We start from the raw sequence: 21,073 nt of genomic DNA on the forward strand, positions 1-21,073 counted from the left end.
TGTTATTAAAATACTTCTAGTAGTCATTCATGTATAATTGAAACAGTCATTGAAAATCAGAACTAGCAAATACTTGATAGTGGGGATTTGCAAACTGAGTTTCTTAAAGAAATAGCAGCTCATGGGAGGTATCCAAGGGACTGCTTCAAAGCTGGGGGAATAGATACATGGATGGGCATCTATGTCTAGAGAAAATTTGGTTTTATCTATTTGAGAGTGTTGCTTAGAATGAATGTAGACCAAAGGTGCAAAAGGAAGGAGCAGTTTTTGAACCTAGAGAGAGCAGAGACTGGCTGTCCATAAGAACTGTGGCTTCTGTAGAAGGCTTACTAGGGAGGGAGCCGGGAGAGTACTTACCCTGGCTAAACTCTCCTTCTGTACTGGTGCTACCCATGAGCTTTACTCAACCTGAGACAGGCAGTTTCTGCAGCCCCAGAGGTGGGCGTAGAAGGCTAGAGAGCAGCTGGTGAGGTGAACACCTTGTCAAAATGGAGAACCCCCAAATAGCCTGGTCTTAGCAAATGATACTCTTACAGTATGAAGTCCAAATGTGTATACTAGAGCCAGCATGGGGGTACACACCTGTAGTCCCAGCTACTTGAGAGGCTGAGACAAGAGGATCACTTGAGCCTGGGTAGCATAGCAAGACCCCATCTCAAGAAAAAAAAAGGGGAAGGAGTAAATAAATCTGTATGCTAAATGGACCCAGCCATACCCAGAATATCCAACTGGAACAATGAATGAAATTGCCCTTTTGGCTTTTATATTTTTGGATGGTTTCATATTTTCATATTTTTGTGTGGTTTTTTCCCCCAAGAGACTGCATAGATAGATAGCCCTGTCTCCTTGCTGCCAGAGCCACTTGATCTTATGTTGTCTACTTAGGAAGATAAAAGAAGAGTTCTCCTATGTCATTAGTGTGATGAGATGCATGGCAGGTGCTAATGTAAGATCAAGGCCTGTCACACTGCTGTGCCTGGTAGATACCAAGTCAGCCTAGTTAGTAAGACAGAGCCTCCACTTTGTGGAATCTGTCAGGCTTTCCTGTGTAGGTGAGTGCATGAGACAAATCTCGGGAACTAAGAAGGAATCAGCCAGTTGACTGTGGATGGAGGAGACATTATTGGAGGAGGGCAATGCAGACAGGCAGTATAACTCATGTGAAGATTCCAGGTGTGATTCCTAAAGAGCTCCCAATTTGTTTGAAATTATTCTATTGTTGTTGGAAGAAATGTGGGGCCTGAATTAAGAATACAAGTAATAATAAAGGTTGGTAAGGATGTGGGGGAAAAGGAACACTCATGCATTGCTGGTGAGACTGCAAATTGGTGCAACCACTCTGGAAAACAGTATGGGGATTCCTTGGCAAATTTGGCATGGAACCACCAGTTGACCCAATTATCCTACTCCTCAGCATATACCCAAAGGACTTAAAATCAAAATACTCAGTGACACAGCCATATCAATGTTTATGGCAGCTCAATTCACAATAGCTAAACTCTGGAACCAACCTAGGTGCCCTTATTATGGCATTTGCTGGTATATGGATAGAACTGAAGATTATCATGCTAAGTGAAATGAGCTGATCCCCCCAAACCAAAAGCCAAATGTTCTCTCTGATATGTGGATGCTAACTCGTGCTAAGGATGAGGGGCGGGGAGAATAGAAATTCATTGGATTATACAAAGGGGAGTGAAGGGAAAGGAGGGGAGATGGGAATATGAAAGACAGTAGAATAAATAGTACATAACTTTCCTATGTTCATTATGAATACAAGACCAGTGTAGCTCCACATCATGAACAGCCACATACATACCTATACTCCATGTAGGTATACGTATAATATGTTGGGCCTGATGAGGGCCCAAGAGGATTAGTATAAATATGGCCATATCTAGGATGTTTTAAGAGCCCTCTCAAAGAGGAACCTCCTCTTAATATTTCATGAGACATTTAGGCCTGAGATTAATAGGGAAATAGGTAATGTAGCATCCAGTTGGAATTCCATCTGGCAAAAGTGTCTGTAGTTTGGAAGTGTGCAGGATTTTTTTTTTTTTTTTTTTTGGATGGAGGAAAGGGAATATGGTCAGACAAGCTGATTTTCAAATAGATGGCAATCAGTCATAGAAATAATTCACATTAAGCCTGAAGAACAAGAGATCCTGTAATAAAGGAATTCCTAAATCAAATGATATAAACCTAGAGGGCCCCTTTACCCTCTTCCATGAGGTGAAGTTCATGACCCTGTTAGTGAGCCAGCAGGGTTGATGATTCAGAATCCAGAGCTAGTGTCCTGCTCCAGAGGGAAGAAAAGCAAAGTACCATAAACGGAAGGGAAGACCCACTGGGCAAAAGATGAGAAAATTACTTCTCATTGTCAGGTTCTCTATTTACTCATGAAATGATTTAGGACAAACAGCAGGTTTTCTGCTGTTTTAGAATGTCAAGCAAGTTACTTGGCCTTTCCCTAGGAAAGAGTTTTGTGCTATACAGGCACTTCCCCATAAAAGATCTCTTTAGTCTGCACAACATTCTTATTAGGATATTTTGACCACCACTTGAAAGCTAAAGCATGGGTTGAAAGACAGATTCAGTTGAATTTTAAAGCCAAAGAACATTCCACAAAAGTGTTGGTAGGAGTAGAATATTAAGTGTTCACAGTCTGATTTGTAAAAACAAAGAAGAAAATGCAAGGGAGTGTTTTCAGGCCCAGAGACACCCAGGAGGACTTTGTGTTAGGTCAGGTAAGCAGTCTCCTGAGGCTCAGTGCTAAGGCCCATGAGCAACTGCTCAGGTTCTTCAAGTAGCCTCCTTGCCCTATCCCTCCAGGCTGCTAAACCTCTCAGCTGGTTGCAAAACTGCTTTTCCAGAATTACTTGCATGTGAAGAGAATTGGTCTCCTGTTAAGGTCAACCTTGAAAGAAAAGAGTAAGAATCAAAAGACTTTTGAAGGAAGTGGAGAGCACCTTCCTTGGCTCTTGTTTCCTGTCAGAATGGGTTTGAAGTATGAGGGAAGGTAGGCAGGACACAAAGCCATTTTCAGTCCTTTGTTGGGGGTCGACACAGACCACAGTTTTATACAGATTTACTTGATCAAACTGGCTTTGTACCATGCTGATAAAAAATGTCCCTTTATGCAAGCATCAATGATTTCAAAGCTATGCTCCCATTTTACAAATGAGGAGACAGAACTTTAAGACCAAAGCTCTTATAGCTACTTTACTATCCCAGGAATAGTTGATTGTACCAGGCAATTAGCAATTCACAAAATAGTTACCTGGGTTTTAGGCATAGTCCTTTCCCTTCCTGTTGGAATTCTTTTGATTCCACTCAAACACATTCAATAGAGGTACAATCTGTCAATTAGCGCATGGTGCTGGGGAGTTGAAGGTCAATAAAGTAGAATTCTGTGCTTCAGGGAGTCACTATCTAAAACAGGAGAGAAACAAAGTAATGACTAATTAGAATGCTGCCATTAAAGTGATTAATTATTGCACGTGCCTTTTAAAAATTTTTTTATTTTTTATTTGATCTAATTAGTTACACACGACAGTATAATTGCATGTGCCTTTTTATAAATAAAATCTTTTAAAATTATAAAAGAAATATAATACTAAATATTCTAACTAGCACTTGATTTTTTTTATTCAAATAAGTGTGTAGTTGCATCTTGTTATGGTTTTAATTAGCATTGTGCTAATGGCTAATGATATTGAATTTTTTTTGTGCTCATTGCCATCATGTATTGTTTTAGGTGAAATGTCTCAAATCTTTTGCTTATTTATTTACTTTTTAAAAATTGGATTGTTTGTTTTCTTACTGTTGAGTTTAGAGCTTCTTATACATTCTTATACAATCTTAGGCCAAGGAAGGTGCTCTCTGCTTCCTTCAAAAGTCTTTTGATTCTTACTTTGTTCTTTCAAGGTTGACCTTAACAGGAGACCAGTTCTCTTCACTTGCAAGTAATTCTGGAAAAGCAGTTTTGCATCCAGCTGAGAGGTTTGGCAGCCTGGGGGGATAGGGCAAGGAGGCTACCTGAAGAACCTGAGCAGGTGCCCATGGGCCCTTGCACTGAACCTCAGGAGACTGCTTACCTGACCTAACACAAAGTCCTCCTGGGTGTCTCTGGGCCTGAAAACACTCCCTTGCATTTTCTTCTTTGTCTTTAAAAATGTTTTCGGGTAGGTGATTTGCAAATAATTTGTCTTTATTTTCTTAACCATGTCTTTCATAGACTAAAGATTTAAATTTTGATAGAGTCTAACTGGTTGGTTTCTTTTTCTGTATCAAAATTTTGGTGTTATAGCTAATAATTCACTCTCTGCCTATCTCCAACATCATGAATATTTTTTCTCCTATAACCGCCCCCCCCCAAAGATTTTATTTTTACATTTTACACAATCCATTTTTAGTTAATTTTTGTATAAGAGGAAGGGGACCAGGGGGAAAGAAGGGAGGGAGAGGGGAGGTTCTGGGGATTGAAATGGAGCAAATTATGTTATATTCATTTATGAATATGTCAAAATGAACACTACTATGAATAACTTTAATGAACTAACAAAAATCATTTATAAAGTGAGAATTTAACTGGATAGTATTTGTAAAGTACCTAACATAGTGTTTCTTATATAGTATATAATAAAAAAAGTGTTAGCATTCTTTCCTACATGGTAAAATCTTAGGCCTGCTCGGAGGGCTTGACTTCTTTTGTCAGTCTTAATTTAGGAACAATTATAATTCTGAATTGCTTTCCTTATAGACTCATTTCTTTGGCTTTCTCCTTTAATTGTTCTCAATGGAATGGATTGGCTTTCTTTCTTTCTTTTTTAATTCTTGGTTACTCTCTTTTTGGTGCAGTCAAGTTAAATAACTTTCTCTTTGGGGAGCTGGAGGACAGGGCCCTAAGAAGCTAAAGAGTTTTGTTCAATGATGTCTTAGACAATAGAGGTATTTGATTCTGAGTATGTGCAATGTGGGTTTTATCCTAGGGCAGCATAGGGGAGAGGTAGATGATTGAATAAGAAGAGTACAGAAAGAGAAAGTGGCTTGGGTACAAAGACAGAATCCTTCCATACCAGATTTTTTGGTGCTGGATGGAAGTGGTCCAATTAGAAAGCATCCCTTTCTCTTTCTCAGGGCAAAGTAAATAGGAAAGATGATTGTCAGGATTAGGGATGTCTGTGATATTCATTCCTTGGCACTTCTATTCCATCTGTTCTGTATGGTTTCCAAATTTTTCACCACTTATCTTCAGTGTCTTTCCTCCTATCCTAATTAATACCAAGCTCCAGGATTTCTCCAGGTGGCATCCTACCAGATTTGTAAATGTTCTAAAGTCTGTCTCACTAAGGATTTGGCCATTTACACTGCAACCCTGGGGTGACAGAAAGGGCCTTAGAAAATCAGAATTCAAGAGTTGGCTTTACTACTCCTTTGTATGACAACCAACCAATGTCTTGTCTAGGCCCTTAGTCTCTTTCCTATTGCCCATTGTATAGTTTAGATAAGAGTTGTGCTCTAAACTCAAGTGTTAGATAAGCTGAGAAAGTTTAGAGGTGAAATCATGGAGTTATGATATCCTTATCCTAATCAGTGCCTTAATACAGTTGAATGAATTAACTGGGTGCTAACTGTGGGTAGGCAGGACGTGGCTGGAGGAGGCAGGTCACTGGGGATGTGCCTTTGGGGTATGTATTTTGTCCCTGGTAAGTGGAGGAGCCCCCTACCTCTTTCTGCTTCCTGGTGGCCATGTCCTGAGCTGCTTTCCTCTACTACACTCTTCCTCCATGATGTGTGGCCTTACCAAGAGCCCAGAGCAACGGAGCCGGCTGATTATGGACTCAGACCTCTGAAATCCTTAGTGCTAAACAAACTTTCCCTCCTCTGAACTTGTTCTTGACAGGGCCTTAGATCACAGCAGCAACAAGATTTTCTAAAGCACCCCTTATAAAGCATAAGGCTTGCACTGGACAATCTCTTTCCAGTTTAAAAATATCCTTGACCCTATTTCCTCCACCCTTGTACCTCCCAGAATGGATTTGCATGTAGATGCACACATATACAAGACATTCAATAAAGTCTCACTCTGTGGATGCTGCCTATTTCCTGGAAATAAAAAGTTGACCACCAGTTGACTGATTCTAATTCTAATTAAAACCTGTGTTATTCAGTCTTGATGGAAATTTTCTGGCATTTGAAGGTGGGTAAAAGATACTACTCTCTCCAACAGACAGACAAGGTCCCCATTTGGCTGGGAAACAGAGACGGGAAGTGGGCATGCCCTTAGGGGAGGCTGGTTTGGCACAACTCCTGGGTGAAAATACTTTGTTAGAAAGACGCAGCCCAGCCACATCCAGGATGCCTTGTCTAACTCTAAACTCCCAGGTATACAATAAAAAGTTAGTGACTTCCTTTAGTTATTTCCAGTCTTGTGCATTTCGGTATCATCTTGTTAATTGCCTAATGTTTTCTTGGAAGGAACCTTGAGGATGGAGTATGGCTGAGATTTACTAATACATAAAAGGATAATGGAGAACAACAACAGAAAAGATTAAAGTGTTGGAAGCATGCCTGGGAACTGTATTTCTTCAGGGGAGACAAGAAGTCAGAGAAGATACTAAAAATACTTTAACATAGTGTTGACACGGAGAAATGGCGCCAGTAGGTCTTAGAACCCAAAAACAGAAATTAATGCCAGTGTTAGGACAGATTTAAGAAGTGAATCCTATTAAATATTTATTCATTCTTTAAAACCCTGCTTAGTAGTTATCCTTTTGGGGAAAACTTTTCTATCTTCTCCCATCTGCCTTGTTCTGTCTCAGTAATTCCAATATTCTTTTAGACTAAATGTTGCCAAACCTTTTCTTCCCAAGTCAGGTCTGATTAAGTTCACCATTGTTCTGTCCATAGTATCTTGTTACTCCCTCTCATAGTTTCTAGCATGGTACCAACCTCATATTTATTAGTGTGATTCATTTTTCCATGTCTTTGTCCCCCGTTTTCTTGTGAAAACCTATAGGGATGGGCTGAGAACATACCTGTTTTACTCTTTGCTGTGTCTCTAGGGCCTAGTGCAGTAAACACATCAAAGATACTCAGTACATTTGTTTAGTAAATGAATAAATGGACACATAAATGACTTGAATACATTTGAAGAGACTACTCCTTTACGAGACAGTTTAAACAATACCTAATATTCAAGCCATTCCACAAAGTACCCTGGATAGTTTTGGGATTGTCTTTGCTTCTTTGGCTCATTGCCAGTGGGTCTTGATTCCAGAAATGCTTTGGGCTAAGGCCTTTTCAGTTCATTGCCAATCCCCTGATCTCTGAAGTGCTTTTGGCCAGAGTAGTCCTGACTGTCATTTCAAATATTCAGAAATATTTAAAATACCTATAAAATGACCATTAACAACTTCAAAATATTTTAAACATAGCTAATACCAAACTTTTAAGAACCATACAGAAGGTTGTTCTGAAGATGTGGTACATATTCCAAACACATGTTAATGAAACTCCACCCCCCACCCCCCCAAATTCTGAGGTAATGCACAAGGGAATGGACTCACTGTGCAAACATTTAACCTGCTTTTTCCTTTTGGCCTGCCAATGCTTCCAGATCATTGAGCTAGGTTAATCAGCACTTGACTATGTGCAGCTGTGCTGAACTGGAATAGAGGAGGGTATGCTAATTGGAGCAAGCATGTGGTGTTGTAACAGATTGTTTTATTGACATTCATGTTTAAACATTCATTTTCTTCATCTGTTAAAAAGGAGTTAAAATGGATGACCTCTGAGGTTTTATGATTTTAATTAAGCAGAATCATTTTTCCCCAAATGAAATCTGATGTGGAACCCAAATGTAAACAAAAAACATTGAGCAGCTTGCTGAGAGTGCATGGGTGTGGGTGTCTGGAATTCATTCTGTTGCTTTGACCTCTCCTACTCTCTAAAACTTCAGGAATACATTTTTAGAAAATGAGAAGTAATTATTCCTTGAGATTTAGTTTGAAAAAACATGGCACTACCTCTAATTTCTCATTCAACTTAGTTCGATTACATGGGAGTTGTGATTCAAGTCCAAAATCATTTCTCTATTTCTTCTTTAAATTCTTTTTAGTTATACATGACAGTAGAATCTCTGGCTATTTTTAAAGAAAAATATTTCCATGTCTTAGTTAAGGGCTCATTTTTCAAAAGAATATTGAATATAACAAAATCCAAATGCAATAAGAGTTAGACATTTGAATTCACCATGATGAGGTTTGGTGAGAAAATGCATCTGTGAAAGATCAGATGCTGCTGAGTAGAGTTCGCAGCAAATTCAGTGAGCAAGACATTTGAGAGTAGGATTAGAGTTTTGATGTGATGATCAATGATTCACTTGGAAATTAACAATCGTCTTGCCACAAGGAAAGTTTTTTTTTTTTTTTGCCAAGAACACAATTATGTAAACACTGTAAAGTACTTAAGAAATCTTTGCTATGAAAAAATAGTATTGCACTCAAAAAGATAAGATGTGTAGATTTCAATGTACATTGTACTTATGGGAGATTCTTGGCCTTGTCAATAAAATATAAATGGAATTAATCAGTAAATTTGATCAGAGCCCCTCAGGCTATAGGTATGATGAAAAAACTCAATATTAGTCCCCAGTATTGAGTTAAAAAGGAGTTAAAATGGATGACTTGGAGAGGATTGCTATCATGTAAGGAAAAGAGTTAGGCATGGGGACTGATATTGGCATGAGTCCATGTGGGATCTGTCTTTCCATAGTTATTCTCAGGACAGTGTCCCTAGTAACCGATTCCTTGGGTGACGCCAGCTGCGCTGTTCAGTAATGCCTCTCAGGTGTCAGCAGTAGAACCCTTTCAAGAAGCCATAGGCCAGAGTTGTACCCATTGTAGTGGGGCCTCTGCTCTAGTCTCTTTGAAAGGCCCAGTGTAGCCACCTTTCTCTTTTTAAATTTTATTTTATCCCCATTTTTTTTAGCATTGTAGAGTGACATCACATTCCGTAATAGTCCAAAGAAGAGAGTGAGTGAAAATGCATTATTTGAATGCAATCCCAGATTAAGAGTGGCTATAGGGATAGGTGGTAAGAGACATGTATTTTCATGGCTATTGATTCCCTTCCAATAATCCATTTTTTAAGGGAAGACCAATAACATTTACTTTTATGACATTTAATTTTTGTGCATGGGTAATATTCAAATCATTTAAAAGCTATACATATGCATATGGAAAATGTCCTTTCCCTGTTGTTTTTCACTGAATACTCAGTTCTCCCCTAATAGGTCACATGTGTCCTTAGTTCTGTATGTCACTTTCTAGAAATTCTTTAGACATATGAAAGTAAATACAGATTCTTATTTTAATAAAACTAGGCAAATGATCCAGCTCAGGATAGGTTATTTCCTCTTATATATAAAACTCACATGTACAATCCTTCTGTTTTGATTGTAGTTGGTATTACAAAGGACAGAGCTCACCTTTGGAAGAAAGCTTCCTGTAACTGTCATGTTAAATAAGGTGGCAAAATGTAATCAAGTCCGGACACTCAGAGTACATACAATTTCCCTTTTCATCATTGAAAGAAAAGGGAGATAACTAGATGAACAAGAGGGAAAAAATCTCTAGATCCATACCTAGAAACTATTTACAGATGAAGCTTGGTTGTCTTTTCAAATCATCTGCTTTTTCTATTATTTCCTACAGTCATTAAATAAACCTCAGCCAGTGCCAGTGGTGTTAATTTAGAGCAGAACCCATGGTTTTGGCAGATCACTCAACTGGCCCTAGAAATGGGGTTGGATCTAACTGGAGCTGAAAGAGTGACAGTTTCCTTCCTCTTGATGACCCCTTCTGGAACATGCCTGGAATGATGAGCACAGGAGATACGGTGGTGTTCGCTTGGAAGCAGTGCTAGTTTGGGTGTGCACATAAAGAGGGAGGTGTGTACTGATGCTATTTTGGGGGCTGTAATTCCACTGCTAGGGTTCCTCACTCATCCTCTTTTGCAACACTTTAAAAAAAGTCCTAACCTTTGTTCCTTTTCCTGAGATTTTAAAAGTTATCCACAAGGCTCGATGTAAGATAGATCCTTCCATTTGTGGTCAGATTGGGAAACCCATTATAGGAGAGATTTTTTTTTTTTTTTGTCCTTCAATCCCCTATATACAATGCTTATATTGACTTTGAAATTCTTCTTCCTAAATAACTAGATAAAGATTTAACTCCAAGTAAGGGAATACTCGAAATCACAGCATGTAGCAAACATTGGTAATTGCCATTAAAAATGAATTTTATGAGAATTTCATACCAGGCACAATGCTTGGCCTAAGTAGATTATCAAATAATGTCTGATAAGTGAATGCCAATTGACTGCAGATTCTCAGGAACTGCTGATCACCTATCTATGGTATTTTGTAAAAACAATGACATTTGTTTTTGCCTCCTAAAAACTCAGTTATCAAAACAATCTGTTGATGATGGAAAGGAGATCAGTTTAGATTCATAGGAGTGCTTTCATTTTTAAGTTAGTTATTATAAAATTAGGAGCATGATAAGTGGATAGACTTGGATCAGGCAGACCTGGAGTAGGAATAGGAATAGGAATAGACCTGGAATAGAGTTTTGGCATCACTCCATCCATCCAACAAACATTTAAGTTCTGTATGTGTCAAAATTAGGCAGAGTATTTCTATATAAATGAATTCCTAAGTTTCCATTCCTATGCAGAATAGTTCATGGAACTTACCATTGAGGGGAATAGAGTAAATAAAGTAATCACAAATTATGGTGATATTTATGAAATAAACTGGAGGCTGAGGTAGAAGAAAATGGGATGAGAATGTGTAGGTATTATATACAGCAAGCAGAGAAACCCTCTATGAGAAAGTGGCATTTAAGCTGAGACCCAACAAATGAACAGAAGTTTGTTCAATGGTGAAGAAGAGTCTTACAGGCAGAGGGTACTGCAAATAGATAGACTTTAAGTATGGAAAGGGTGTGGTGTATTTGAGGACTAAGGGATGAGTGAGCATTTGAATCCCAGCTCTGCCTTAAATAGCTCTGAAAGGTCAAACAAGCTACTCAATCTTTTGAACCTTCAGCTCTTCATATTTAAAATTGAGATAAAGGTGCATGCTATAGAGGGTTGTTGGGAGAATTTAATGGGTATTAAATTAAAGAGTGTAACTTGCCTTAATAACTTTATATCTACATAGAGGTCTTTGAGATTTCGGTTGGGTCCTCACCATCCAATGAATGTGCTTAATCTTTCTAATCTGCTGATTATGTTATCTAAACTTGGGGTCAACCATTACCAGAGCTAGAAAATATTTTTCATTCCTGATATTTCCACATTTAGAAAGGAGAGAATAGACAGATTCCATTTATTCAAGTTAGAAACTTTAGAAATCAAGAGAGAAGAAGAATATGGTAGATTTGAGGGGTTGTAGGTGGGTGGAGAGAGAAATAGCAAGAAAATAAAACAAAGTTTTTTTAAAAGTGTGTTTTATCATTTATGGAATACATTTATAGACCGAATCTTAAAGGTCAGGCATGGTTTTGTTTTTATGCTTGGGAAGGGGGTAAGGTTTGTGACTAGGTGTTCTGAAAACAGAAGAAAGAGAAATGAAATATGGTCACTGGGCATTCAGAATATGACAGTGCTTGGCAGGTTATTTAATCTTCTGAATTTGTCACCATTTTAAAGAGGAAGCAAATGAGGTTCAGAGGAAAATGCAGACTTCCCTTAGTCACTGTCCCTCTCATTGTGAAGAAGTTAATGTAGAACTGGGGAAGTTTTAAAAAAATGAGGCTCTATTTCATTGGCATAAGTGAATGCAGTTGATGCTTCTTTATAACACTTTATTTTGGCAATACTACATAGCATCAATAATAACTAATAATAATTACTAATCATAATGAATAATGATAGTAATGCTAGTATAATTTATTTCGGCTCAACAAGAATTTTCAGAGTGCCCAACTAGGTCTCAGGCAATATAGTACATAGATATACATAGTGCATGGCTTGTTGCAGGGGGTGGGGGGACTTACCGTGCATTGCCCCCAGGGTATTCAGAGGGGCAAGGGAATTAGCAGGGTCTGGGTGATAAAGGGTCTTGAAGCTTTGGTGACTAGTGGAATTTTAGAAAGACTATCTATTTTTAGACGATACTTTAGACAAGACTAGTTTACCCCACGAGCTATCTTAATGGCCTTCAGCATGCATTATTCTCCATTTTTCCTTTAGGAACAGTGGAAGGTGCCATGGACTTGATCTTGATTAATTCCCTACCTCTTGTATCTGATGCTGAAACATCCCTCACCTGCATCGCCTCTGGATGGCATCCCCATGAGCCCATCACCATAGGGAGAGACTTTGAAGCCTTAATGAACCAGCATCAAGATCCACTGGAAGTTACCCAAGATGTGACCAGAGAATGGGCTAAAAAAGTCGTGTGGAAGAGAGAAAAGGCTAGTAAAATCAATGGTGCCTATTTCTGTGAAGGGCGAGTTCGAGGACGGGCAATAAGGATACGGACCATGAAGATGCGTCAACAAGGTAATATGTCCCTAAATGTGGACAGGTAAGGTCCACTGGGAGCACATACCTTTTGTTTTGGCAGCTGCTCCCTCAGAGGCTGCATGACCTGTCTGAGTGTAGAGCTCAAGGACCTTTTTGTTGTCTCGGGACCTAAGATTGCTGTCTCGGGTACCTAGAATAGTAGACATAAAAGACCATCCAGCCCAACTTCCTCTGTAGACTTGTGTCTAGTTCATGATATGAAATATCATGACATTTATTGTATACATGTAACATAGTCATGTCTTCATTTGAAAATTATGGCAAAAAAAATCCATATTGCCAAATTATTGGTTACTTTGAGATTTCTCATTAAGTTTTCATTTGATACTTTGTTTTGCTTTTTCCTAAATGCTCATACTAGAGAAGTTAATATTTTCATGAGAAAATTATGTAGAAATAAAATCTTCAACAGGGAAATATATACCAGTAAGTATATACCAGTAAGTAGCTCAATTTAATTGGTTACTTGATGTATCAGTTACCTATTGCCACAACAATGTTGTGTAATGTAATCACAATGGCATATGACATGGAATATTTTAGTGTGAGGCTGTCAGCTGGGTTGATGAGTGACTCTGTTGGCCTTGGTGGGGCTTTCTTAGTACATGGTGTTGGCTGGCTGCAGGCTTTTCAGTCTGGCCTTGGCTGGGGCCACTTGGCTCAGTTCCATGTGGCTATTATCCTGCAGCAGGCCAACCTAGGTATGATCTCATGAATATGGTAGAAGTACATGAGAACAATGTAGGCACAGAATTACCCGTGATTATGCCTCATTTTATTTCCCAAAGCAAGTCAAAGAGCTGAGCCTAGATTCAGAGTGAGGGCATTGCAAACTTAAATGGCAACAAGCATGGATTCCAGCTGTGTGTGATGCCCTCTCCTTGGAATGATCCAGCCTCTCATCCAGACACCTTCTCTGGGTTGCTGATACCTAAAATACAGAAGTCCTTTCCAAATTAATAGTTTCTAGACACAAGGGCTCAGAATTTATTTTAAAAAATAATGGTATTGTGAGCTCTTTGGGGATTTAGATTTATAATAATGATAATAATAATAATAATAATAATAATTATTATTATTATTATTAAGCTGACCCAGATAAGTAACACACCTCTGCACATTTCTCATTGGTAGTTTCTTATATAAGAATCTGAAGGATTTTTAGGTCCATGTTTGTCAGTGTTAACATATTTATTGATCAACTATGCGTCTTGCTAAAATGCAGATTGTGACTCAATTGTTAGGGAAGAGTCCTGAGACTCTTCTGGGTAGTAGGTTCTGGGTGATAAGAAAATGCTCTACCACAAACCATATTTTGAGTAGCAAGAATTTAGTCAGCTAGTATCAGGGGTCCACCTGAAAACATTTCTTTGAATTTGCTAATGGTGGTAAGTAAAAAAATTTGAGGGCAATAAGCTTATTTTAAGGTCAAAAGTGATAACATCGCTATTCATTACAAATGAAGGAAAGGATTTTCTTACCAAAACTGAAATGTTCACCTTTAAGTGACACCAGAGCAAGTGGGAAAAGCATACAACAGAAATTCCCAGGAATGCAGCCCTCCAGTGAGGGAAGAGAGGTTGAACAAAGGATGTGAGGTGTGCCAAAGCTATCACGGCTGAAAGTCAGCTCTATTATTTTTCACATGTCATTTTGGATTTGACTTGTGTAAAGAGTAATGTTCTGCTGAGTGTCCCTGTCCTGAATGAAGGTGATAGGAGATTTTTACTCTATGGTTTCATGGAAGTAAAGTGAGGAGTGCCACCCTGGTCTTCTTAGGCTCTCCCAAGATTACCCCTGACAATATATAAATAGTAAAACGTATTGATCCCCATTGGGAATTAAAAATCAACTGCAATAATCTCTCTCAATTGAGAGTCTGGATCACACAGGTAAAGGATAAGGCAAGGCAGGCTTGGATAGTGAGCAATAGTGAAGAGAGATTGGCTTTTAGACCTATCCTTACCTGAATTTGAATTCTCTACCACTTACCAACTGGGTTTCCTTAAGCAAGTCATTTAACTTCTGTTAGTCTCATTTATCACCATCTGTGAAATAGTTATAATACCTACAGCATTCTGCTGTTTTAAATAAGGTGGTGTACCCGTTAATTCCCATGCATACATTGATGTGCAGAATAGAGTTATGATATGATTTCAGAGCCTGTATTTGTAACCCTCACATTTATATCCTTGTATATTGGTCTCAGTGATAACAACTGTCTGACTTTGAGCACTTTTTTTAAAAATAAGAAAACAATTCTACAACCCTACAAATGACCCAGGGGACAGAGTAGAAGTGTGGAAGTCAGCCAGACATGGGTTTGATCCTAGCTCTGCACTGAATGGTAGGACTTCAGGCACATCACTTAATTGGGGTTGTAGTTTTTCCTTATTTGAAAAAGAGTGGAAGATAAAGATTTTACCATAAGCAAATTTAAGAATCAAATAAAAATACCAGCATTATCTGGTTCACAGAACATGTTCAACAACTCTTATTTTGGTGCCTTGGAGTAATAATTTAGTGGGACTGTTAATTTCCTACTTAGTTATAGAATTTTTAAATATCACATATTAACATAACTGCAGAGGTTTAATCAAAATGGAAAAATATGGCATGTTTTCTCCTGTAGTTGCAATAACAGCCTCTCAGATTGGGGAACTGGTTCTTCTTTTTTATCCACCCAGTAGGAGAGATATGGCACAGCGTAAGTGATATCCATCATGGTGAATCAAGAAAACCTCCCCAACTGCCCTCATGCCACTATTCATTCCCTAGTAAAACATCCTGGGAACTCAGAAATGCCTGCTCAGGGACACAGCAGGAGAGGATAAACTTCAGTATATTCCCACTTCTGCTGACATGTGCATCTGGGAGGAAGTGGAAAATCCATCTGAGATGTGCCAAAACACAGCTTAAGTTGGCTCACACATCCCAAATAGCCAAATCATTTTTATCAATGGCCTCATCCAAAACAATCAACAGCAGTTTGTTCAAACCTCACAGGTGATTTCATTTGGGGGTAGGAAGTTATAAATAAATTTTGATCCAAAGAACTGTTTCGGAATAATCCATTAGAAAAGACACAGGGTTTTTTTTTTTTTTCCTTCCTGTTTTCATTTGAGAAATAGCTTTACATTAAGAACATCAAACTACCCAAACATGACTTGTGAGTTTGATGGAGGGGAACCATCTGTATCCAAATAGCACAAATAAACACATTAAAAGCATAAAGGATATGGGAAAACCTGAAATTAAATTCATTCTTTTTTTTTCATCTTATAACTATTCTTGAGTCTGTCTTGTGCTGCAATATTAATGGAGATGCAATGTTAATATTTCCTGAATACTTTTTCTGTGCCTGAAATTTCCCCTGGCAACATTATATATGTTGCCATCTCATTTATGCTAATCAGAGGAGCACAACTAAGACTCATTAATAGATGAGGCTCATCATTGTTTCAATGCATTCACTAGTGAGCATTGGACCTGGAAGGCAAACTCAGGGTCCCATCCTGAGGCCAAACTCTAACCATCACTGTGCTGCCTTTCAAAACACCCTAGGTCCTGCCTCCACATACCCCTGGAACACAGTCTGGTAGGGGACATTCACTGTGAGCAGGAATGTGATGGGGGAAGGGTAGGGTATTTGGAGAGTGGCCACCTGACCTGGATTCTAGAAAGTGTGCAAAGCCCCCAGAGACATCCATATGGAGACCCATGAATGAGTAGGAGATGGTGAGATGTGGGGAAAAGAAGCGGAAGAGAAGGAAGGAAACTCAGCACATGGACATGAGTGACGAGAGCTAAGGGTGCAGGCCTGCAGAGTTGGTGCCAAGGAGTGAGTGTGGACCTCTTGTGTTTGTGTCTCAACTTCACCTATTCAGTTAGGAGGCCTTTGGTAAGGGACGTGCTGTCCTTAACTGTTTCTGACATGAGTAAATTGAGGACGTGCTATTTTCACAAAACTGTTGTGACAAAATAATTGTGGATGAAATACTGTATTACTGTCATCAGTATTGATCTAATATTAAATTTAAAGGAGACAGCTGAAATTTAGATCAATTATTTTTCATCCATGAGAAACATCTTTGTTTATAACTGACTACTGTGTACTTTTTCCTCCAGTTTTTCTTTATGGTACAGGGGAGTGAACCCAGGGCCCTGTGCATGCTAGATGAACACTCTACCATCTGAGCTGTATCCCCAGCCCCCTTTGGACTTGAAACCCTTCTGAGTGCTCATGTTATGTAATCTATGAGAGCCCTTGGAGCCAGCTTCCCCGATTCAAATCCTTGGTCTCCCGAGCTCTCATGTGACCTTGAACAGGTTACTTAAACTCTCTGTAGCTTAGTTTCCTCTTTTGTAAAATTAACATAATGGTGGTACCCGTCTCATAGGGATATTATGAAGATTTAGTTTGCTTAAGGGCTTAGGACACAGTACCTAGTATATGGTAGGCACTACTATTTTTAAGATCTCCGAAGTCACACAACCTCAATATGTGTACTAAACCCCAGTCAGGCTCCTGTGCATCAGGAAGCTCAAAGTAGAACATGAAGGTTAGCCCTTCCTCATTAGAACCCAGCAGAGGACAGTCAGCCTGGACACATGAATGTAGGAGGGAAGGGACTAGACAGCAACAGAGCGCTGGTGTGAAAGCAGGGTGCTTAAAAGGTACAAAGTCTGAAATTAAAAAAGGGCCACAGAGTAGGGGGGAGAACTACATTGGAGTTGAGCCTACTGGAGAATCTCAATACAATGCTGAGTGAGAGGTCCCACAGTCAACTAAATAACCTTTACACAAAGGGCCAGAAAATATAAACAAACCACATAGGAAGGAAAAATGGCATGGAATGGTTGGGGGGAAAACTCTCTCAGGAGCCCAGAAGCCTTTTGCAGAGAGCAGAATTTCATGTGTTAGAATGGCTTCATGAAGCACTTAGTCACTGTGAGAAGGAGCCCCATAAAGCCAGTTTCCCCCTTCCCTGATCCCTGCTGCCTTCCCTGCAGCAAGTTTATTTTAGCACCATCAAGAAAGCTCCCACTCACATCCACAGTACAAATATCAGCTCAGCACTGTTGCTATTTATTTGTTGAAAGGATTCTATAAGCACCTCAGGGGCTTGGCATCCATCATTTAATATTCTTTTTTGCGGGGAGGGGGGTACAGAGGATTGGACTCAGGGGTACTCGACCTGAGTCACATCCCCAAACCTATTTTGTATTTGATTTAGACACAAGGTCTCACTGAGTTGGTTAGTGCCTCACTTTTCCTGAGGTTGGTTTTGAACTCGTGATCCTCCTACCTTAGCCTCCCAAGGTGCTGGGATTATAGGCACGCACCACTTAATATTCTTAACAGCCTTTATAGTAGATGTTACTACTTCCAAATTATGAGAAAACTGAGATTTGCAGAGGTGAAGTGACTCAAGAATGGGTAAGGGGCAGAGGGTAGATTCAAACCCAGGTCTTGCATCTCATACTATGGGAGGGCTACTCTACGCTCCCTCTGGGTTTGCCCCAGGTGGTCATCTGCATTAAAGATATTTACATACTTGGCCTCCCAAAGAAGTCCTGGCAGTATGCTATGCCCAACTTAGCAGGGTCAGCCCACAGCCAAGGACAATAGGAGAGAAACCAAGTCCTTCTGAGCATGGTTTAGAGGCATCTTCTGCCCTCACAGGATTGCTGTCTAAACCAGAGGTGTGCCCAGCTCTTAATCAGTCTCTCTCAAGTCTCCTTCAGAAAGCCACAGATGAAACAAGAACTAAGGCACAATGACTGGCTGAGTAAGCACAAGGTCCTCAGCAAGAGTCTCTCTATTCTTCAAATCTTGGCCCTTGGCTGAAACTCTTGAATTCATACCTTGGGGCGTTTTGTTATTTTGCTGTTGACTTCTAGGAATTTATTATTCATGGAGATGTGCTTTGTGCTTAACAGGGAGGTAAAACACTTAGAAATAACATGTATTGAGATAACAGCGGTAAGGATCCCATGAATATTCAACACATTTTAATGGTGTTTTTCAAATCTTCTATATTTTTGCATAGTGATTTTCCATTTGACAAGTTTCTGAAAGTTTCTAGTATGCTTGTAGTTTCTTCCTTTAATAGTTTTTGTTTCCATGAGTTTTGAAGCTGTATTGTTATGTATGTGTACAATTTCAGGATTATTGTATCTTCCTGAACAAGATATGAGAATGACATCTTGTAATGAGACTTATTAGAATGGTGGATTGTTGCTTTTTTTTTTTCATGTAAAGACCATCTTTATCCCTAAAAATTTTGGCCTTAGAATTTTTTTTATATTAATGTTGCAAAGCTTAGCTTCTTTTAGTTAGTTCAGTACATATTTTTCTATCCCCTTATTCTCAACCTGAGTTGTCTTTATGTTTAATGTATAGCTCATGAAAATAGTACATGGTTACATATTTATTTTAATTCATTCTGAGTTGTTCAGTTTTTCAAACCATGTATTTTGCATGTCTTCTGCCATCTTTTTTCTGTCTTTTCTCCACCATGATTTTCTTTGGCTTTATGTATTTTCATTTTATTCCTTTGTTTACTTGCATTCTCTCTTGCCCTCCATGTTTAATAAAATTATATGTACTGTTTCCCTTCTTTTAGTGGTAATCCTTATATTTTACACTGTTTAATTTTACAAGTCTAAAGTTAATCGTTCCTCATTCCACTGAGTGTGGGTTCTCTGCAGATTATGGAATAAATTAAAGGAATTCAGAAACTCTTGCAGCTGGGAGAATGTGAGAAGATTATATTCTTTTCCAATAACCCAAAGGTCTCAGGCAATATTGTATTCCAATGTTGGCATGGTGACAGAAGTTTTCAATGAATTGACTCTGAATTTATAACTCAAAGATAGAATAATGTTCCATTTCCCCCCAGTACTGTCCAGTTCCATAACTATGTCAGTTCACACATATATAATTAAAGGATAGAAAAATAAGATATTAGGTTTCATCCTTTACTGTTCAATATTTCATTAGTCCAGCATTGTGCTCATTCCATTTGGGAAATGCTTGGAGCACTCTAAAAGAATTAGAATTAGTTTGAGAAGCAACTACCACCATACCCAAGGACCAAGGGAAAGCCATGTGGCAGATGTTCTCATTTCATTTTGAGGAAATTCATGTTCTATTCATGTTCTTTTCACTTTAAGGAAACTCAGTAGGAATTGGAGGAGAATGGCAGATTTATGATTAGTATATAGTTTATAGTTAATGTCAGGACTTCGGTGGGTATTAGATGTTAACAGTCCTTGCCTCTCCAATCAATTGCATAGGAAAATTATCTATATGTATAAAGGTATATATTGTGTGTATATACCTTTATTTTTACAGAAAAATGACCATTTCTTTCCTCAGAATTTTCAAAAAGATACATATCTTAAGAAAGATGGAAATCTAGTAGCCATCATTGTTTTTCATATCATAAAAACCAGCTGACTCCTAGCAAATGCCAGGTCTCATCTTTTGAAATTTGGTGTTCCGCTGTTCCTTGGGGAAAATGTGTGACCTCATTTTTGGTATTTGTCGTCTCTTTCAAAAGCTTCCTTCCTACCAGCTACGTTGACTATGACTGTGGACAGGGGAGATAATGTGACTATATCTTTCAGAAAGGTGTTAATTAAGGAAGAAGATGCAGTGATTTACAAGAATGGTGAGTACATGTTTCACTTCCTTCCAGCACCAGGGTGCAGGGGCATCAGATAACATAGATGATGTACTGGATCATCATCCTGTTGTGGTTTTCAGGGGCAGATGTTTGCTGTAAAGCTGCGATGATGCAAGTTTATTCAATTCTGGCTGATAGAAGCCTTCTTAGGTTCTCTGGTTACCTAAGTAAAGGAGGGGGTTCAAATGCACACTGTACCCTCATGAATGTGCATGACATTCTACATAATAAAAGACCATCATCATATGATAAGGCCCAAATTCATCCATGTAAAATGTGAGATGGTTTGATTGCAAGGATAGATGAGGAAATAGGAGTGTTTGAGTACAACCTATTGTTCCTGCTTTTCTCTCTCATCAGGTTCCTTTATCCACTCTGTGCCTCGCCACGAAGTACCTGATATTTTAGAAGTGAACCTGCCTCGTGCTGAGCCCCAGGATGCTGGAGTGTACTCCGCCAGGTACATAGGAGGAAACCTCTTCACATCGGCCTTCACCAGGCTGATAGTCCGGAGTAAGTGATTGTAAGGCCATCCCCTGTGATGGTGTAGTGTTAGGGATTTCAGTTATTTTATTTTATTTTATTTTTGTATCAAGGATTGAACTACTGAGCCACATCCCCATCTCTATTCTATATTTGATTTAGAGGCAGGGTCTCTCTGAGTTGCTTAGCGCCTCACCATTGCTAATGGCTGGCTTTGAACTTGCGCTCTTCTTGTCTCAACCTCCAGAGCCACTGGGATTACAGGCATGTGCCACTGTGCCCGGCAGGACTTTCAGTTT

At 39.0% G+C, this 21,073-nt stretch overlaps 1 protein-coding gene across 2 annotated transcripts in view; it reads left to right on the forward strand.

Moving 5' to 3' along the window:
• Positions 1–21,073, forward strand: part of Tek (TEK receptor tyrosine kinase) — a 109,709-nt gene that overhangs the window by 29,802 nt on the left and 58,834 nt on the right. For both annotated transcript variants that reach the window (XM_026387884.2, XM_026387885.2), the window contains exons 2-4: positions 12,262–12,573; positions 20,166–20,276; positions 20,652–20,804. In XM_026387884.2, coding sequence (XP_026243669.1) covers positions 12,262–12,573; positions 20,166–20,276; positions 20,652–20,804 — 576 coding nt within the window. The remainder of the gene's footprint in view (positions 1–12,261; positions 12,574–20,165; positions 20,277–20,651; positions 20,805–21,073) is intronic.

Source organism: Urocitellus parryii, chromosome 4, assembly GCF_045843805.1.
Source record: "Urocitellus parryii isolate mUroPar1 chromosome 4, mUroPar1.hap1, whole genome shotgun sequence".
NCBI classification, from domain to species: Eukaryota; Metazoa; Chordata; class Mammalia; order Rodentia; family Sciuridae; genus Urocitellus; species Urocitellus parryii.